The sequence below is a fragment of the Lycium barbarum genome, chromosome 10 (genome assembly GCF_019175385.1).
Source record: "Lycium barbarum isolate Lr01 chromosome 10, ASM1917538v2, whole genome shotgun sequence".
Taxonomy (NCBI): Eukaryota; Viridiplantae; Streptophyta; class Magnoliopsida; order Solanales; family Solanaceae; genus Lycium; species Lycium barbarum.
In genome coordinates this window covers 109,315,457-109,332,653 of record NC_083346.1, presented here as the reverse complement: position 1 = coordinate 109,332,653, position 17,197 = coordinate 109,315,457, and the positions used below count along the sequence as shown (strand labels likewise).

General features: G+C 34.7%; 1 protein-coding gene and 1 long non-coding RNA gene across 2 annotated transcripts; one reads left to right on the top strand and one right to left on the bottom strand.

Moving 5' to 3' along the window:
- Window positions 1-999: 999 nt before the first annotated feature.
- LOC132614226 (kirola-like) lies at window positions 1,000-3,180 on the bottom strand. Its single transcript, XM_060328636.1, has 2 exons — window positions 2,897-3,180; window positions 1,000-1,530 (listed from the first exon to the last, which is right to left on the bottom strand). Exons 1-2 carry the CDS (start codon window positions 3,081-3,083, stop codon window positions 1,262-1,264), a joined length of 456 nt encoding a protein of 151 aa, XP_060184619.1. The 5' UTR covers window positions 3,084-3,180; the 3' UTR covers window positions 1,000-1,261.
- Window positions 3,181-11,599: 8,419 nt separating this feature from the next.
- Window positions 11,600-17,197, top strand: LOC132615998 (uncharacterized). Its single transcript, XR_009572929.1, has 4 exons — window positions 11,600-11,832; window positions 12,474-12,606; window positions 13,425-14,322; window positions 17,034-17,197. It is a non-coding gene; the product is annotated as an uncharacterized LOC132615998 (long non-coding RNA).

The window sequence follows — 17,197 nt, the reverse complement described above, 5'->3', positions numbered from 1 at the left end:
AAATCAATTATGCATCATGTCGCGGAATCAAATTTAATTTCTTACTTATCATCAACCTGTACCAAAAGCTCCTAACTCGAGTTGACCAAATATCACTTGATAAGAGAGCGTGCGGCAGAGAGAAATGAGCTTTAACTCTTCATTTCTAGTCTATTTCACGAGAATTTTTTATTGCATTGCATATGTGCTTGTTAGATCTTAATTGGTAGGAGAAACGACGTCAACTATAATAAGTCTGCAAACCCAAAAGGATTAATTAATGACTTCCCAAATATTCTAAGATGGAAATCTTTCAATTACAATTTAGATGTCTTCCTATTGGTTGTTGTAACAAATAATAAGAGATCGTTGATAACAACAAATCATCAAATTATATACGTTTTACAGGAATGTTAAGACAATATCGTTCATCAATTTTTATTTATCAAGAAATATACATATCATATCTGACTTTTTCATTATAAGGCAGAGTTGTACTTTCTATAAACCCATAACAAAATAATATTGCCACTTGTCCCTCTATAAAATTCAACGGACATAATTTTAGTTCATGCTTGTTTAGAGCAAAATGAAAGAGAAATGAATAAAGTAAAATTTATTGAATGATACAAATCAGATGGAAAAATTACTCACCGACGGCTAGCAGTGTAATCGGATGATCAATCAATGTAAAATTCACTATCAAATTAAGAAGATGAGATGGTCAAACATATATATAGGTGATGATCCTAAATATAATATAGAATGAAAATTTGCTGACTTTCCAGGAGTAAAAATTTATTCATTTTTTACGTTACAAGCATTAGGAATTTAAGGTAAAAGATGATATATTGTAATTAAGGAATTTGACACCAAAATGCCTCAAAAGCGTTACTCATTCCTTAATACTCATTATGGTCAATTTGTAACTGATGTAGAGACATAGAGTCTCGTGATCAGAATTTGATGGGCAAGTAAATACATAAAATGGAAGAAAAATATCAAAAAATGGAGAAAAAAAATAAATATCATTGGAGGCCATAGAGAGGTGCCACATCACCTCTTCTATTCCTAGCTTTATATTATATATAGATTTCAAACGTGCCACGGTCCATAATATCTGACTTAATTAATAATTAGAGATACTTCCATACAGTACAATACAATTATTACACATGCTTAAGACAAGCCAATACTTTTATTATTCATCACACAAGCAAAGTCAATAGATATCATTACGGGTACCGAGGCAATAGGTATTTTGGTTGAGATTCCCAAAACTTTAAAAACCTTTTGTTTCTTTGTGAAGGTGGGCCTCTATATCCTTAGTCACATCGACGAGGAAAGCCAATAAATTGATGGGATCTGGCGTGTCTTCAGTTTTTTTCTCGTACACAAATGTCCAAGTAACCCAATTATTTTCAAAGGATGCAATAATGGTGAAGGCACTGTAGAGTTCCAGCGTATCTCCCTCTATCACTTTCCAAGTAATTGATTTTTTCTCATCATCAATGGTTTCAATCAGTTGCTTAGTAACATTAACTTTTCCATCTGTAATCATTAAAAAGTTACGAAAACAGAAGAGATGTTAATCCTGGCTCGATTGCTCAATTCATCATAAAGATATTCCTTTCATCTCAATCTATGTTGCATTATTTGATTTGACTGAGTTTAGAGTTTATAATTTTTTTTTTGAAATTTATGGTTTAAAATAAACAAACTAGCTAGCTATAGATATTTGTATAGTTATAAAACATCTCATTAATGATAGATTTAAAATTAAATTATTTCTAAATATAAAAAAATGATATTCTTTTTAGAACAGTACGAAAAAAAGAATGTGTGCTACATAAATTGAAACAAAAGAAGTACAAATATTCAAAAAATATGATTTGGCTCCCCTTCAATACCGCATCTCTCCATTTAATCCAATATTACCCTAATTAGTTCTATACGCGTGCCCCTTTCACTTTTTAATGGACCAGATTTGTTTTGTTAATCAAATAATAATGAGGGAAGAGAAAGAACAAGTAACCTTATACTCCATCCGGATAAAAAAAAAAAAATCCACTTAGTCATTTGTACACTCCTTAAGAAAATACTAACTCCTAGACAAAAATAGGTAATTTGACTAAACTATCCCTAATTAAATAGGCATTGAGATTTGATCATATAACACTTAATAGGGGCAAATATGGAGAAACAAAGTTAATTCTTTCTTAATTTGCTAAATGAACTCTTTTTTTTATCCAAGAAAAAAAAGCTAAATGGACTATTTTTTTTTATCCGGAGAAAGTAGTTAATATTATTTGCTTAACAAAATGAATCTGGTCCATTAAATAAGTGAAGGGGCACGTGCAAAATATTTAAAACTGGATAAAATGGAAAAGATGAGGACCCGGACGAGAGCCAAGTCCTACAAAATAAAATGTATATGTTCAGCTTATTTCTTTTGTTTTTCTTTTTCTCCGAAATTATCTCAAGCTCACAAAGGTTGGACTCTACATTTTTTTTTGGAATTGTCTTATCTTTAAAAGTCTCAAAAGAGATTTGGCATTTGCGTAGAATACGATATTAGTGTTAGGATTAATCATATATTATACAAAATCTAATGAAGTAAATTATGTATAACGATAAATTATATAACTAAAGTGAAGTATAACTAAGGAAGCACAAAAAAGTTATGTGGCTAAGTCGCGGTCTATTGACGTACACCCACAAGGAAAACGAATTATATAATTCACTATTTTCTATTCTGTTTTCAGAAAAAAATGAAAGACAATATCACGGCAACGTGTTGAAAATATAAAATTAAAACATGGCAAGAAAATCAAAACAAACTACTAATTACTAGAAAAAGTAGAAAGGAATTAAACTTAATTAATATAAAAAAATTAATGTGTGTTGTGAGTCTTACCAAGGTTAAATTTCCAGCCAATTACTGAACCAGCCTTTACATCGTCACCTTCATGAATATGAAAATGGTGGATTTTTTCTGGGCTTATGTTGGATACATGATGACAACTAGTTTGATAAAGGTCATGGAACAAGTGTCCTCCACACTTAACCTCAAAAGAAGCTACCAACCTGCCATTCAAACCCATATTTCTTCTTTCGTATAGCAATAAATTGTGAGAAGAATGTTTGGTGGGAGAAACTATTCAGAATATGTGGCCTTTATATAGATATTATTTAGCTCTGAGGTGCCAGTTAAAAAAAAAAAAAAAACATTGACCACTACATACCATGTTTTTGGTATGGATGAAAGATTAAATAGTTTTTAAGCTCATTTCAAGTATAATTAGGTAGGACCGTAGGATTATTACTTACTAGGGGAATTGGCCAAAAGGCCATATCGAAAAGTTATTTTTCCAAAAGGCCATAAGTCTCAAAAAATTGATGTTTTGGCCACCATTTATAACATCAGCATGTCAGAGATGTGTTGTGTCAAACCCTAGCCCCAAAGTTTTGACCTAACTGCCAAAGTTCCAATGAGTTCACCGTAGTCGGCAGTGACCTAACTGCCAAAGTCAATCTACTGAAAAAAAAACATGTACTTGTAGAGAATATGACTAGGTGAAATTACCGTGCACTCATGCGATGGCAGCCTTGAGATTGAAGAACGAACCTGATTATAGTTCAAGCATCTACGAATATTCCTCGCCAATGTTTAAAGTTCAGTCGTACATTCTTGCATTTGCTATGTCATACCCCTTTTTAACCGGGATTAAAGTAGAAGTACGACATATTGGAGATTCCTGTTTTGTTTGTTGTTAAGGAGTCGCCACCTAATTATTTTATGGTGAATTAGGACACCTAAAGTTTATTAAAGTTATATTTAAAGTTAACTCTGTTTAAGGTCTGCGAAACTTGAAATTCTAGGTAAGGGTTCAATTAGTCTGAAGGGAAGGTATTAGGCACCCTTTAAGACCCATTAATAATGGTTAACCGACCGGACTTATAATTAATTAGGCTAAGTGTAAATATGATATTGTAGAAAAAGAAAGTAGCTTTGTAAGTATAACTAAAGTTATGAATAGACATGTAAGAATGCTATTTAAAATAGAACTTGCGAAAATAATAATTTATATAAACGAGTATTTCTAATGTTATTTTGTAAATGTCGTCAAGGTTTTTAAACGAAAGTGTTATAGTGTTATTTAAAATGATACTTGTAGAAAATATAATAATTTGCGTAAAAGAAGATTATAAATATTAAATGAGGCTAAAAGATATTGCTAAGGCTTTAAATGAAAAAAATGCAGTAATGTTATTCAAAGATAAGACTTGTAGAAAAATGAGATGATTTGCTTATGAATAATGACCTTTTAGAGGATAGTTTGATAAAAGTGATCTTTAAGTAAGAATGATATTATATGAATATGATGGTATAAAAATGTCTGGACTTTGAACTTATATTCTTAAATATGATGAAAAGTCCATAAGTTTCTTTCTATTTCTTTTTATCACCCTTTATTTAACCAATTTCGGCTAAAAAATGTATAATTGGGCAGATCTTAAAAATGTTATAAAATATAATTGGATTCCTATTTAACGACATTTTGAAATTTATAAGTTAGTAAGAGTGAAAAAATGATTCCTTTAACCCAAAAATATATGATCATATTAGTTGAAAATCAATTGCCCGAATAAATGTTATAGATACCATTAATAGTTTAGAACATAACTAGAAGTGAATATAAATTTGTGGAATTAACTACCCATTACTAAACTACAACCCTTAATATACTAGAATTTATCTAAGTTAATAAAATAAGATAAGACGTTAGTCATACAAAGCAAATAAAAATACACAACAAAAAAAAAATGAAATAGAAGGAAAGAGGAGTAAATGGACCAGTCCATTTTTTAAGGACTATTGCTGCAATCTGTTTGCTATTGGGCTGACTCAAGAAGAGGATTTTATTGGATTTTGGCCCAACATCGAATGTGGAAGATGACGAGTCCCTCGGACTCGTGTGCGAGATATCATGCATAAAAACGAAAGGGGAGAAAGATTAGTACATGATCAATAAATAAGGCCATACACATATAATGTAAACTTAACTTCCTATAAAACAGCCCCCCTAAACATACATTAAACCCCACTAGGAACATATACCTTTTCATGATGCATGAAAATTCTTACTGTAAAAGAACGAAGAAAACTCTAGCGACTAGGAACTACTCTTTTCTTTTCCTAAAGTTAAGAGTTAAAAGTTCAAACCCATAGCCATAATAGGGAGTTAACAGACTCGAAGATACTTTTTTTTTTCTTTTAAGAAAACAAGCCATTGACGTGAGATGCAAATTCGACTTATCTTGAAGGAAAGAAAATGCAGGGTCTGTCCTGAGTTCAAGGATTAAAAAAAAAAAATTAATCTATACTCAAGAGAGAAACAAACCAAATAAGTAATTGTTTACACTCATGAAACAGTATTAGAAGGCAAAGGTGATGTTTTCATCACTACCCCTATCACTATCCCTTTCGCTCTGATGTAAGAATTCAGGCAGCATACTTCTGACGAACTGAGCCATCTCGCATACAACAGTGGTTCAATCAACGAGCATATCATCAGCCAAAGGGTAATAATTCATGGTAACGACAACAAGTAACGGCTTAAGGATCATGTGCTTTTTATGTATAGATTAAAAGACAGCATGCAGCCCCTTCAGACAAATTACAAAATCCAAGCATATAGGATCAGGTCATTTTAAACACACACATCATATTATGACCATCATAGGCATGTATTTAATTCGCATAGAATCTCCACAAGCTAGTTTAGATTTAATTAAATCGCAGATGACACTAGAGTTGGATGCATATTACTTAGCTTACATAACTAATCGTTATCAGAAAGAAATTTTCATGATAAAAAGATCCTAATTCGCATTGAAGACAGCATATACACGGCTAGGCAGTTAGCAGATCGACAGCCAGTCGTCGTTAAACTTAAAAGGAAATCTAGGCAAAGCAGCAGCCGAACAAGAAAAACAAGGAAAACATCACATAAATAATGGTAATCCGAAAAAGAGCTCACTGCCTGATCTGATGACATATGGAACTTGATTAAAATGGGCAGTAAGACCCAACATCGACAAAACAATTAGAGGAAAACAAGTCCAGGCCTTTAATCACGTTTCAACAACTAAAGAAGCAAATAGAGCAAGGGAAAATTCAATATCCAATATAAATGACTCGTGTAATGTCTACAAGCACATAGACGGGTTCAGGTTTACCCAAGAAATAGTTATATGGAGTGCAGTTAGTATGTTTGCTATCCTGATAACATCCCATGACCTTATTAAATTTAGCATGATGTGGACGAACATTTCCAGATATTAAAACTGATTCAAGAACCTTTTAAAAGCTTTCATAGCATGTCATGATGAATTTTACACTAAAATGACAGCAGGCAGATGGTCTTAGTTTATTTCTCAATCAATCTAGAAACAACAGTTTATGATCTTCCTCTATTTTTTAAGGGCCTATAGTCCCCTATATTAAACCACTGAAGTTGTGAGGCTAGATCTTTCGCATTAATCAGTCAACATGATTAATATATAAACTAACACCCGAGAGAAGTGATACTAAATTGCATCATATTGAAGAAAACTGAATTGGTCCATGACTTGTATAAAAACTTAAATTGCAGGGAAATGCTTTAAATAACATGAAAGTATAAGGTTTCTATTTAAATTTTCTTTATTCAGGAATATTTATCCAGAAGATGTATATTCTAATATATAAAACAAACACAATTATTAGGGTAGAACATAGCAGTGATTCAGCCGGATAAACAGCAATCCTCCTTCGAAACAGGTACCAAATAAAGAACCAACCCAGACAAATGTAGTGAACATTTACTGAAAATATGCAGCAGCCAATACTATATCCAAGTGACAAAGAAATGAATAAAGTAATCCCAACATAAATGGAACAATTTCAGTTTGGTCACAGGCAGCGATAGCTTAAAACAACGTGAAGCAAGGGCGCGATCTAAAGAAATCAGATTTCAGAGCGGAGGGCAGTGTAATACAAGCAGTGCAAGGTCGATACTTTGGTTCATTCTAGGGCTCAACATTCAAACAAAAACCAGTTTTTAGAAGATGGAACATGTTGAGGTTCCAAGAAATCAGTTAATCTTAATCATGACAGGGTAAATTTAAAAAATGCACATGCTTCAAAATTCTGAAAGAGTCAAACTACGTAATTAATAAACTAAACACATAGTCAGCCCAAATATCGAACTAATCGACTAAAGCAGAACTGGATTTGATTACATTACGCACTCCACTAACAGTGACAATATCACTATTACTGTTTCCATATCAACATTAACCAAGACAGAAACTTAAATCTACAGGTTGATAGACAATTAAAGAGATGGTTCAGCGTCGATCTGTTCTAACCACATACACAATATTCCTAGGATATACATACTTCAGTGTGTATATCATATGTATATTGAATGTATATCCTCTTCTTACCTTGGCATCCCCACTGTATATCCTATGTATATTCGACTTTAAACAGGTTCCAAGTCCTGGAAATTCAGTCTAAGCATCCGAATTACAGTATACATCTTTCAGATTCATTTTTAGCAGTTAATATCCTATCCTAACAGCACCCAAACATCACAAAAAAAAAATAATACGACGACAAAGAAACTACATAACATAAGAATAGCAGAACCAGCTAAAATTTAACTAAAAGCAGATACTAAAGGCTTGAAGTAATAAATGTATCGAAGTTTACCTGTTTTGTGCGCAATGAACTGGGGTCGTCGAGGCCTCGAATCTACGCTCGAACGCGACAAACTCGAAATCGATTAAGGAAAACTAAAGTTTCAACAGAGAATGAAAGTAAAATAGAGTAGTTGTTCGTTGTCTTTGTTGACTAAAATTGGTGTTTGATAGGGAAGTTTTGGTTCCAGATCTCTGTTCGATCTCTAGGGAATTTTTTCCCGTCCCCTTGATCTTGTTCATTTCCGATTTTTATAGGAAAATATGAGGAGAAAGAGGAGCGTATGAGAGAGACGAAGGAGCGGGGAACAGGGAAGTGGAGAGGAACGTGAGGAGACAGAGGCGTGTGGGGGACAAGGGTGAGTGGGAGGAGGCGGCTGAAGAGGGAAAGAAAGAGAGAGGAAAGGGAAGGGGGAGCGGCGAAGTGGAGAGAGGAGGCGGCTGAAGAGGGAAAGGGATTAGGGTTGGAGTGAAGGGAATAAGAGAAGGGGAAATGGGTTGGGCCGGTTCAGGTAAGGTATGGGCTGGACCGGGTATTGTGTTTGGACTAATATAATGTGGGTTGGGTATTAAAATGTGGGTTGTTTATTTGGATAGGGAAGTAATATTGTATTTGTATTTTAAGCCATTAATTTGCTGAAAATATTGGTCCTTCCTCCGCTATTTTAATTATTTCCGGGCTTCTAATTTAGTAACTAGTACAATATTTATTATGTGAAGATAAATAGTAATTAGTATATAGAAGGTAAGGATTTACAAAATGTTGTCTTGTAATTAATTTAACGATTCCAAACCCGAAAGTGAAATGACGATGAACATTTAAAATTTGTGATAAATTAATACTTGTAATGTTAAAATAAAAGTAGCGAATATAAATAGCAGTGAAAATAAAGTATCTAGCTCGTCAATAAATTTAGACGTCCGGGTGAATAAAAATAAAGGAGGGACAAAATTGGGTGTCAACATGCTACAACTATTTATGTAGTCCTTCCAGAGTTAGAATGGGATGTCCCAGAGAAGTACACAATGATGTACATTCCTCCACCCCCTTACGACCCCAAACTTGGAAGAAAGAGAGTGAAGCATATTCCTGGCATCGCGGAATCTTTCAAGTCCAAGGAAAGTAGCAAAGGGAAGAGAAACAAGTGCTCGATTTGTACGGGGGCTAGTCGCAAGAAAACAACGTGTCGATATTTGAGTGAGCATCCCACTTGATTTTTTTAATTTGAATGTATTTTTATTGTATTAATTCTGAAAACTGAATGCAAGTTCAATATTAATCAACTTTGTATTAGTCTATCATAAACTGTTAGTAGGTTTATAATAAACCACTCAGTTGGTCTATGATAGTTCACAATTAGGATATTAATCTTCCTTTTGGAGGTCTATACTCCCCAATTAAAACCCTTATCAGGGGGAACTGAGCAACATAATTGATAAGCTTAAGTGCATTCGTGTTTTGATGATTGTCAAATTGATTCAGAACCATATAGAGATCTGGTGTGCGATCTGCTCTGTGTGCATCTTGCACACTAAGCAGAGACAGTTGTAAAGCTGAGGTACTCACTGCACACAAATACAGCAGTTGAGCTGGCCCATGCTTTAGGTCAAATATTGAATGAGTGGTCTCTATCCATCCCACGTGCTTCCTATTATATATACAACATGGTGCAACATATTGTGCATCACTCGAAAAAACTAATCTAAATTTGGCAAAAGCTGCCGTCACAGGATTTCAAGTGATCACAAGAACAATGTCACCTGCTAAACTGAAGAACCAGATCCAGATACAGATTTAGTCTAAGTTCTTTATGTTGTTAAAAGTCTTTGTTCTGTTGTGCTAAAATTATAAACCTACTCTTCCTAAAAAGGAAGTTGTTGTAGGTATTTCAAATTCTTAGTAGTTGTTAGGCAGTTTACCTTTCAATCTATTAAGTGGTACCCTTAGCTAAAGTTAGCTTAGGTGTATTAGTTGGGTTTGGCTAGAGGTAGTCAACCTTAGTTTCCTTGGCTAGAGTTAGTCAAGTGGAGGTGTTTGCAATCAGTGTATTGCGAGGGACTACGGGAGTTAGTTCCTAGGTTACTACTATTGTAAGGGTTGAGGGATTATGGGAGTTAGTTCTTAGCTTACAATAGGTTGTAATCTGAAGTTGCTCGTGTAGTGGAGTTGAAATCCTACCAGGGAAGGTCGTGATTTTTAATCCCTTGAGCAAGGAGTTTTTCATGGTAAAAACAGTGCTTTCTTTACTTACTGCATTGCATAAGGGAACTGGTACACAACCAGGTCCCTCATACACTATTTGGTGGACGCACAACCAATAACAGTAATGAGTACCTTTCTTAATTCTGCAGTTTTCACGTCTAATCAGAGTGATCAAATTCAAAATTAAACGAAACTTCCATGCCTAAAGCCACGTGTCTCTTAGCCATTGGGAGACGTTTCACTTAACCGATGTCAACCAGTCTATCTAACTTCTTCAGTCCATATTTCCTCCACCTCAAATAAACTCACACCCATCGAAATTCAAAATCATTCATCTCCAAAATGCCTAAAAGAATCCACATTCTTAGGCACCCACGACTACAAACTCCATCACCCGAAATTCTTCTAATACGAAATAACTTCGAACGGCTCTTCAGGGGGCTGGGAGAAGACAGAGAGAGAATTGCAAGGTCTCTCTGCAGGATCGAACGTTTTCTGCGTGTCCTTTCTCCGGAGGAAGGATATTGACCCAGATGCCCTCATAACCCCCCTGCAATCCCCTGGTTTTGTTTAGTTATGTAGTTTTAGTTTTTATGTATATTTTCATTTTGTTGTAAATTTTTTGCAAAGCTTTTATTGGTGAAAGTTGTAGATAGAAGCAGCTTTTAGGCTTTCATAGATGAAAGCTTTTAGATGTTTTTGTTGTTTTAGTTGGGGTTGCAATGAAATGAAATATATGGTTGATGTTCATATTTCTCGTGTTGTGTTTTATTTATGTCCTTTTTTGATTTTTAAATTTGTTTTCTAGCCGTCGAAATAAAGATAAGTGTGGTGGGTAATAGACTTAACTGATAATAAACGACTATGATCTATAATAACTCATTGACACGATCTATGATGAACCTTTAAGGTTGATTATAAACCACGGGAATAAAGTTGACTATTGGAACTGTTACATCCCGTGTTTTCATGCGTTGGAAAGTGTGCGAGTTAAATGATATTAGTAACGGACACGAGGTTATCCCCCCAAGCCTATAGGTGGTTAAAGTGATGGTACGCGGGTATCGTAAGGATTTGAAGTTAAACCAATCGAAGAATATAAGTTTCGTCGAGGTTCAAAATTTATTTGAATGGAATACGGTCCAAGCTATTATATCCCGTATTTTTGGACTAGAAAATTTAATCGTCCAACATGAGCAAATTTACCCGAGCCCGGAGAATTCGATCGTACCCAAGGATAAAAATCAAAAGCTCGGGGTATACAAGGAATGAAGTCCCAAAATAATTTAGGACTTAACAAGTGTGACCACGGTGGTTGAGAATAATATTTTGTGTGTGCCAAAAGAGGCTACGGAGTAGTACTTGACTGTGATAATGAGTATATGAGGTGTGTTGAAAATAATTATTATCTAAGTGAATTGAGATCAAGAATTAATTATGGGGTATTTCGGTAATGTACAGTGTAGTAGATATAAGGAATAAATTATTAAATTAGTGGATAAGCTAAAGGTTGGCATGTGTATTATTTTTGTTCACATGGAAAGCTTCTAATAAATCCATGTGGTGTGCTAACGTGTCTATGTAGGATGCAATGAGCTAAAAGTTAGGCTAGCAATTTGTTTACACAGTGGAAATTTAACATGGAAAGGACCAAACATTTTCAGCAACTTTCAACTTCACTTTCTATTTTAAGAAGCAACGTTCATCCTTGGAGGAGTGCAAAATGCTGCTATCAATTCTTATACACTTTGAGTAAGCAAATTAATAGAAGTTGCTCACGGTTGTAGCTCATTTGGAGCTCACGGCTAAGCACCATTTTTTTGTGAAAGAAAAATTATAATTTCCAGCAAGAATTTTAAAAGGTCAAGCTTGCTAGCAAGGTTTTCCTTCCAGTTGTTGAGGTAAGGTTTATTCCCTCCTACATGTTCTAGAGATGGTTTTGGTCTTTATACAATTTGGTGGATATTGAATTTGTGAAAGGAAAGCTTAAGTCATGCTAGAACTTGTATTGATTTTATGGGCTGTTTGTTGGACTGTTTTGTGGGTTATGTAAACGTTGTTATGGACGAAAATTATGTTATACGACATGATTAGGATAATGAGTATATAAAGTAAGTTAAAAGTGATTAATATTTAAGTGAATTGGGAGCAAAAACTTAACTACCAATTGTAGTAGGAGACAATGGGATGTAATTAAGAAATAAAGTGGATACGTATAAGGAATATTATGTACCCAAGGTGTCTTGGTAAATATAAAAATATATGACTATGGCCATGTATGGGATCCATTAAGTGGGCCATAAGATCAGATTTTGTCCCACCAGAAAGACAACACAAATTTTCAATCTTTCCATCAGCAGAATATAAAAGTTGGATTAATTAAACTCCCAAAAGATAAGTTCTTGCTGGCCACGTGTTGTTATTTTCATATGAATCAGCACTTTGTCTTAATGGGTATTACTACAGGTGGTGTTGTATATTTATACCATATATTTCATCATTGTTAGCCAAAAAAAATGACACCATATTTTCACTTGCTAAGCATTCACCTTGGATGGAGCTAAGAACGACCATGGATAAATATTTTTGAGCTCTTGGCCAGTTTGCTTTTGGGAGACAATTCAAGTAAAATTTTGACAAGAATTTGAAGAACATCCCTAGATATGCAAGTTAAGGTATGTAAAGTTAACCCTTCCTTCTTTTTGGCATGATCTTTATGAGATGAACAGACGATGTGTATATGGTTTCCAAAGAAATTCCTATTCTTAGAGCCACTAGGATGACTAATGTTCTTGATTCCCAGAACTTACTTTATTATGTTTTGATACGTACATATGGTTCCAGAGTTCTATTTTGATATAATTCACAGTGACATTCGAAAGGTATTTGATATGACTATTGTCTTGATTTGCACATGATGGTTCGTTTGATTATTCCATTGAGTCTCAGATATGATTTAATTTGCATATGGTTGCTCACTACTCTGCTCGTGCGTGCCTCAATATGTCTTTCACTGAGTCCCGGGCCAGGACATGTTTTCGTGCACAGTTTCACTGCATTGTTCACCGAGTCCCTCACTAGAGGGCCGGGACACGTTATATATATATATATATATATATATATATATATATATATATATATATATATATATATATATATGATGATGTGACGATATGATGGTGTGATGATGTGATGGTGTGACGATGTGATGGTGTGATGATGTGATTATGGCGCCAAGGATGGTATGTGGCGACCTTATTCACCGAGTCCCTCACTAGAGGGCCGGGACACGTTATATATATATGATATATGATATTGATATGCATGATTCTCATTTTATAAGGCAAGTGTATTGATGTTTTAAAAGTCATACTTGTTTCTGGTAATCTCTATTTCAGTTATGATCCTCTTTACTGTATTTCATGCTTTATATACTCAGTACATATTCCGTACTGACCCCCTTTCTTCGGGGGGCTGCGTTTCATGCCCGCAGGTACAGATAGTCGGTTTGGCGATCCTTCAGCATAGGAGTTTCACTCAACTGTCTTTGAGAGCTCCGTTGTTCCGGAGTCTAGACTTTTGGTACAGATCCTATAATATGTATGTATACGTTTATCTAGGGGTACGGCGGGGCCCTGTCCCGTCATATTTCGCTATTGATACTCTTAGAGGTCTGTAGATATATGTGTGGGTTGTGTATAAGTTTTGTTCAGCTGTGTCTATATGATGTGCTATGGATATATTCGTCTGTAATGGCAGCCTTGTCGGCTTGCGTACCATATTATGTTTTGATTAGTGGTGACTCCTCGGGAGACAGTTTATCTGAATATACATATATGGCGACGTTATGAACCGTTGGAGTTCTTCTGCAAGTTTCCATACTACTCATAGATTCAGTTTGATTATATGGAACAGGTTCGTATACGGGTGCCCAGTTCGAGCACTAGTCATGGCCCACGGGGTTGGGTCGTGACAAAAGTGGTATCAGAGCAGTTCGTCCTTGGAGTGTCTACAGACCGTGTCTAGTAGAGTCTTGTTTATCGGTGTGTTGTGCACCACATCTATAAACAGGAAGATACAGGACATTTAGGATGTTACTTTTCTTTCATATCTAAGATCGTGCGATAGAGCCCAGCCATAGGAAATGAAATCCCTTATACTAACCTTTGATTTCAGCTGAAGAACGACATCGACAGAAGAAAGCGATTGATGATATTAGAAGCTATACAGTACGCAGGTAAGCAATGGTGCGAAAGAGGCGTGTCGGATAAGGTAAGAATACCGAAACATGATTGAAATGTAAAGTTGGAGGATGAAAGAGAAGGTAGATAGAAAGGTATATCTGGACAGATCGTTAAAGGATCAAGTCGTCTCGAGGTGCGATATGTGAGGTAAGTCCCGACATCGTTATACTTTTTCTGGAAATTGGGAGCCCTGTGTGGCTATGATACGATATGATATATGCGTATATATGTTGGCCCTGTGAGGCATTGTTGGTATTTCCTGCATGCATGTTTTGGGATAGTAAGAAGTACAGAGGAAACTCTGCCCAAATTTTTCCAGAAATAGAAAAAGAAGAGAATAAGATATAAGTTCATAATATGTCTTGAAAGTCGATACCAATAGGGAAAATTTATTATGTTGGACTAAAGCTTTAATAGATACCCTCCATGTCATCCGTAAGGGGCACCATTCTTATTTGGAAAATTTTATTTCGAAAAAGCATATGTGAGCAGCAAAGTTTGGAATTTATTTGAACGGACCAGAATACTTTCCAGCCACATTTTGCCTTAGAAAAAGGCTCACGTTGAAGGGAGAAAATGTCCAGCAATTAGGTTTCACTTTTATTTGAAAGGTACAAAGCATACAGTAAGTAGTTTGTGAACTAAATAGTTCGTTCATGACCCAAGAACAAATGTGAAGGTAAACTATGCGAATCAAGCATTAGAAGTCCCGTGGTGCTGGTCGGATTCTAGTTTTTCTTCTGGTGGTGATTGGAGAATGCTTCACGGTGACAATTTTATTAATTTTAGTCAACTAATTGGAGATGAAATTTGTGGAAGGAAAACTCAAACTTGTGGGATGTGAACTGATAAGTAGGGATAAATTACGACGAGTTTACAGTTAAAAGGAGTAGTAGTATGATTGAGATAAAAGTACGGAGGAGGAAGAATTATGACAGATTATGAAGGTATTAATAAGACAGTTTGTGAGATATTAAGGATAAGATTGATCAGAAAGGGTGAAGGGTTAAGTGCGCCTAGTCCACAGAGTGTAATTAAAACATAGTAAGAATCGTGAATAAGGTTAAGAAGTATTACGTTATAGGATGTATTACGAACATGAGGTAATGTGAATACCATAAGGATTGTTATAGAAATGAGTAAAGCCTAGCAAGAAAGTAACTAAAGGATATGATGTGATCAGTGTGAAACGGAAAAGAAAATATAGAACAAAAAAAAAAGTGAGACTTACAAAGTCCTATAGGGAAAGTTCAGAATAGAGATCAAGTGGTAACGAAAGTGAAAGCGAGCACAGGAAGAGAAGGAAGAATGAGTGCCAGAAATGACTGGGATGGCAAAGAACAAATAGGGATGAACAGAATATACTTTGAAAATGAGAAAGGGGTTATGTAGAAGTAATGTTTTCCGAAGGATACATGAGTAGCGTGAGATTCCTCGTGCACAAAATAAAAGATGGACATAGACTGGAGAAATGAAAGGAATACTAAAGGAAGCACTCAAGACAGACGTAATTAATTGAGTATGTGTATAGGATAAAAGGGAGATATATAGCTACAAACTTAAGGTGTAGTACGACGAGAAGGTGATAAAACAAGACCACTATTAAAACGAATTTGATATGATTTTGAGTAAGTTAGAAGTTAGCGTTGGGTATACAACAAGGGTGAAAGAGCATGAGGCATAAAGGAGTACTGCGTGTATGTGACTTCACCTCGGAAATAGTGAAACCCTTAGAGGACAGGGATTGTGGATTTGCGAAACAACTGATGTATTGTGAATTTATTAGAAGAATAATACTGTAATACAACATATAAGAGTCCCCACCAATTAGACACATGATCAAAAGAGTTTAATCACAAGTAATGTTGTCCTTAGAACAATGTTGTGCTTTGAGAACAATAACTAATTGTCAGACTAATTGGAGAGTAGTGATATGATTACCATTACTTGTGCTTAAACTCTTTGGATCATGTGTCTAATTGGTGGGGACTCTCATATGATGTATTAAAGTATTATTATAATGTTTAAATAGTATCAAGTTTTTTTATTTATTTATTTTTGGCTTTTTTAGACTAATATTAGTGATTTAAGGACCATTAGGTGTCCTAAAACTATTTTGATCATGTGTCTAATGGATGGGGACTCTGATATGATGCAATAAAGGGTTATTATAATATTTAAATAATATCAAGTCTTTTTATTTATTTTATTTTATTTACTTTTGGCTTTTTTTAGATTTGGGATTTGGGGGGTTTTTTTTTTTTGGTCTGTTGGACTTGTGCAAATTTAGTAGGCTTCTCGTTCCAATAGTCACCTTTATTCTCGTGGTTTATAATAAAACTTAAAGGTCCATCATAGATCGTGTCAATGAGTTATTATATATCATAGTCGTTTATTATCAGTTAAGACTATTAATAGACCCACCACACTTAGCTTTATTTCGACTGTTAGAAAACGTATTTTTTACAACGGTTAAAAGAAAAAATTCTTAAATTTACAACGGTAACAATACACCCTTCCCTCTATAAAACCGACTCATAATTCAAACTCATCAACTGTCTCTTTGTTGAACAAACACCTCCATAGTATTTTTTTCTCATGATCAAACTCCACCATTATGTTTTTTCTTGATCAAAACACCCAAAATGTCTCAGCTATCCGAAACATCTCAACCACAAGATCCCTACATTTGTTTATGCGGTGAATACACTGTCTTGAAGACATCACACACCCCAAATAATCCAAGTCGCAGATTCTTTAATTGTGTAGTTGGAACTTTGAGTTACTAATTCCTAAGGTATGCGTTTTTTATGCGGTGTCAGTTTCAAAACCTCCTAATTGATTGCTGTTTGTTTCAGGAATATGGTGGCTGTGACTATTTCAAGTTTCTGTAGAATACGGTTGACCTAAGAGCTTCAATGTGTGATTAATGTACTTATTTACTTTAAAGTGTTTAATTTTCCGCAAAATGTCATTCATTTGTATCATAAACTCAAGAAACAAATTGGCGAAAATTCCCCTT

What these genes read in the sequence shown, in the direction of transcription:
- LOC132614226 (XM_060328636.1), bottom strand. Translation starts at nt 3,083, where the DNA reads ATGGGTTTGAATGGCAGGTTGGTAGCTTCTTTTGAGGTTAAGTGTGGA. An exon ending in TGGCTGGAAATTTAACCTTG is followed by an intron (nt 1,531 to 2,896) that starts GTAAGACTCACA and finishes TAATGATTACAG; the next exon opens with ATGGAAAAGTTAATGTTACT.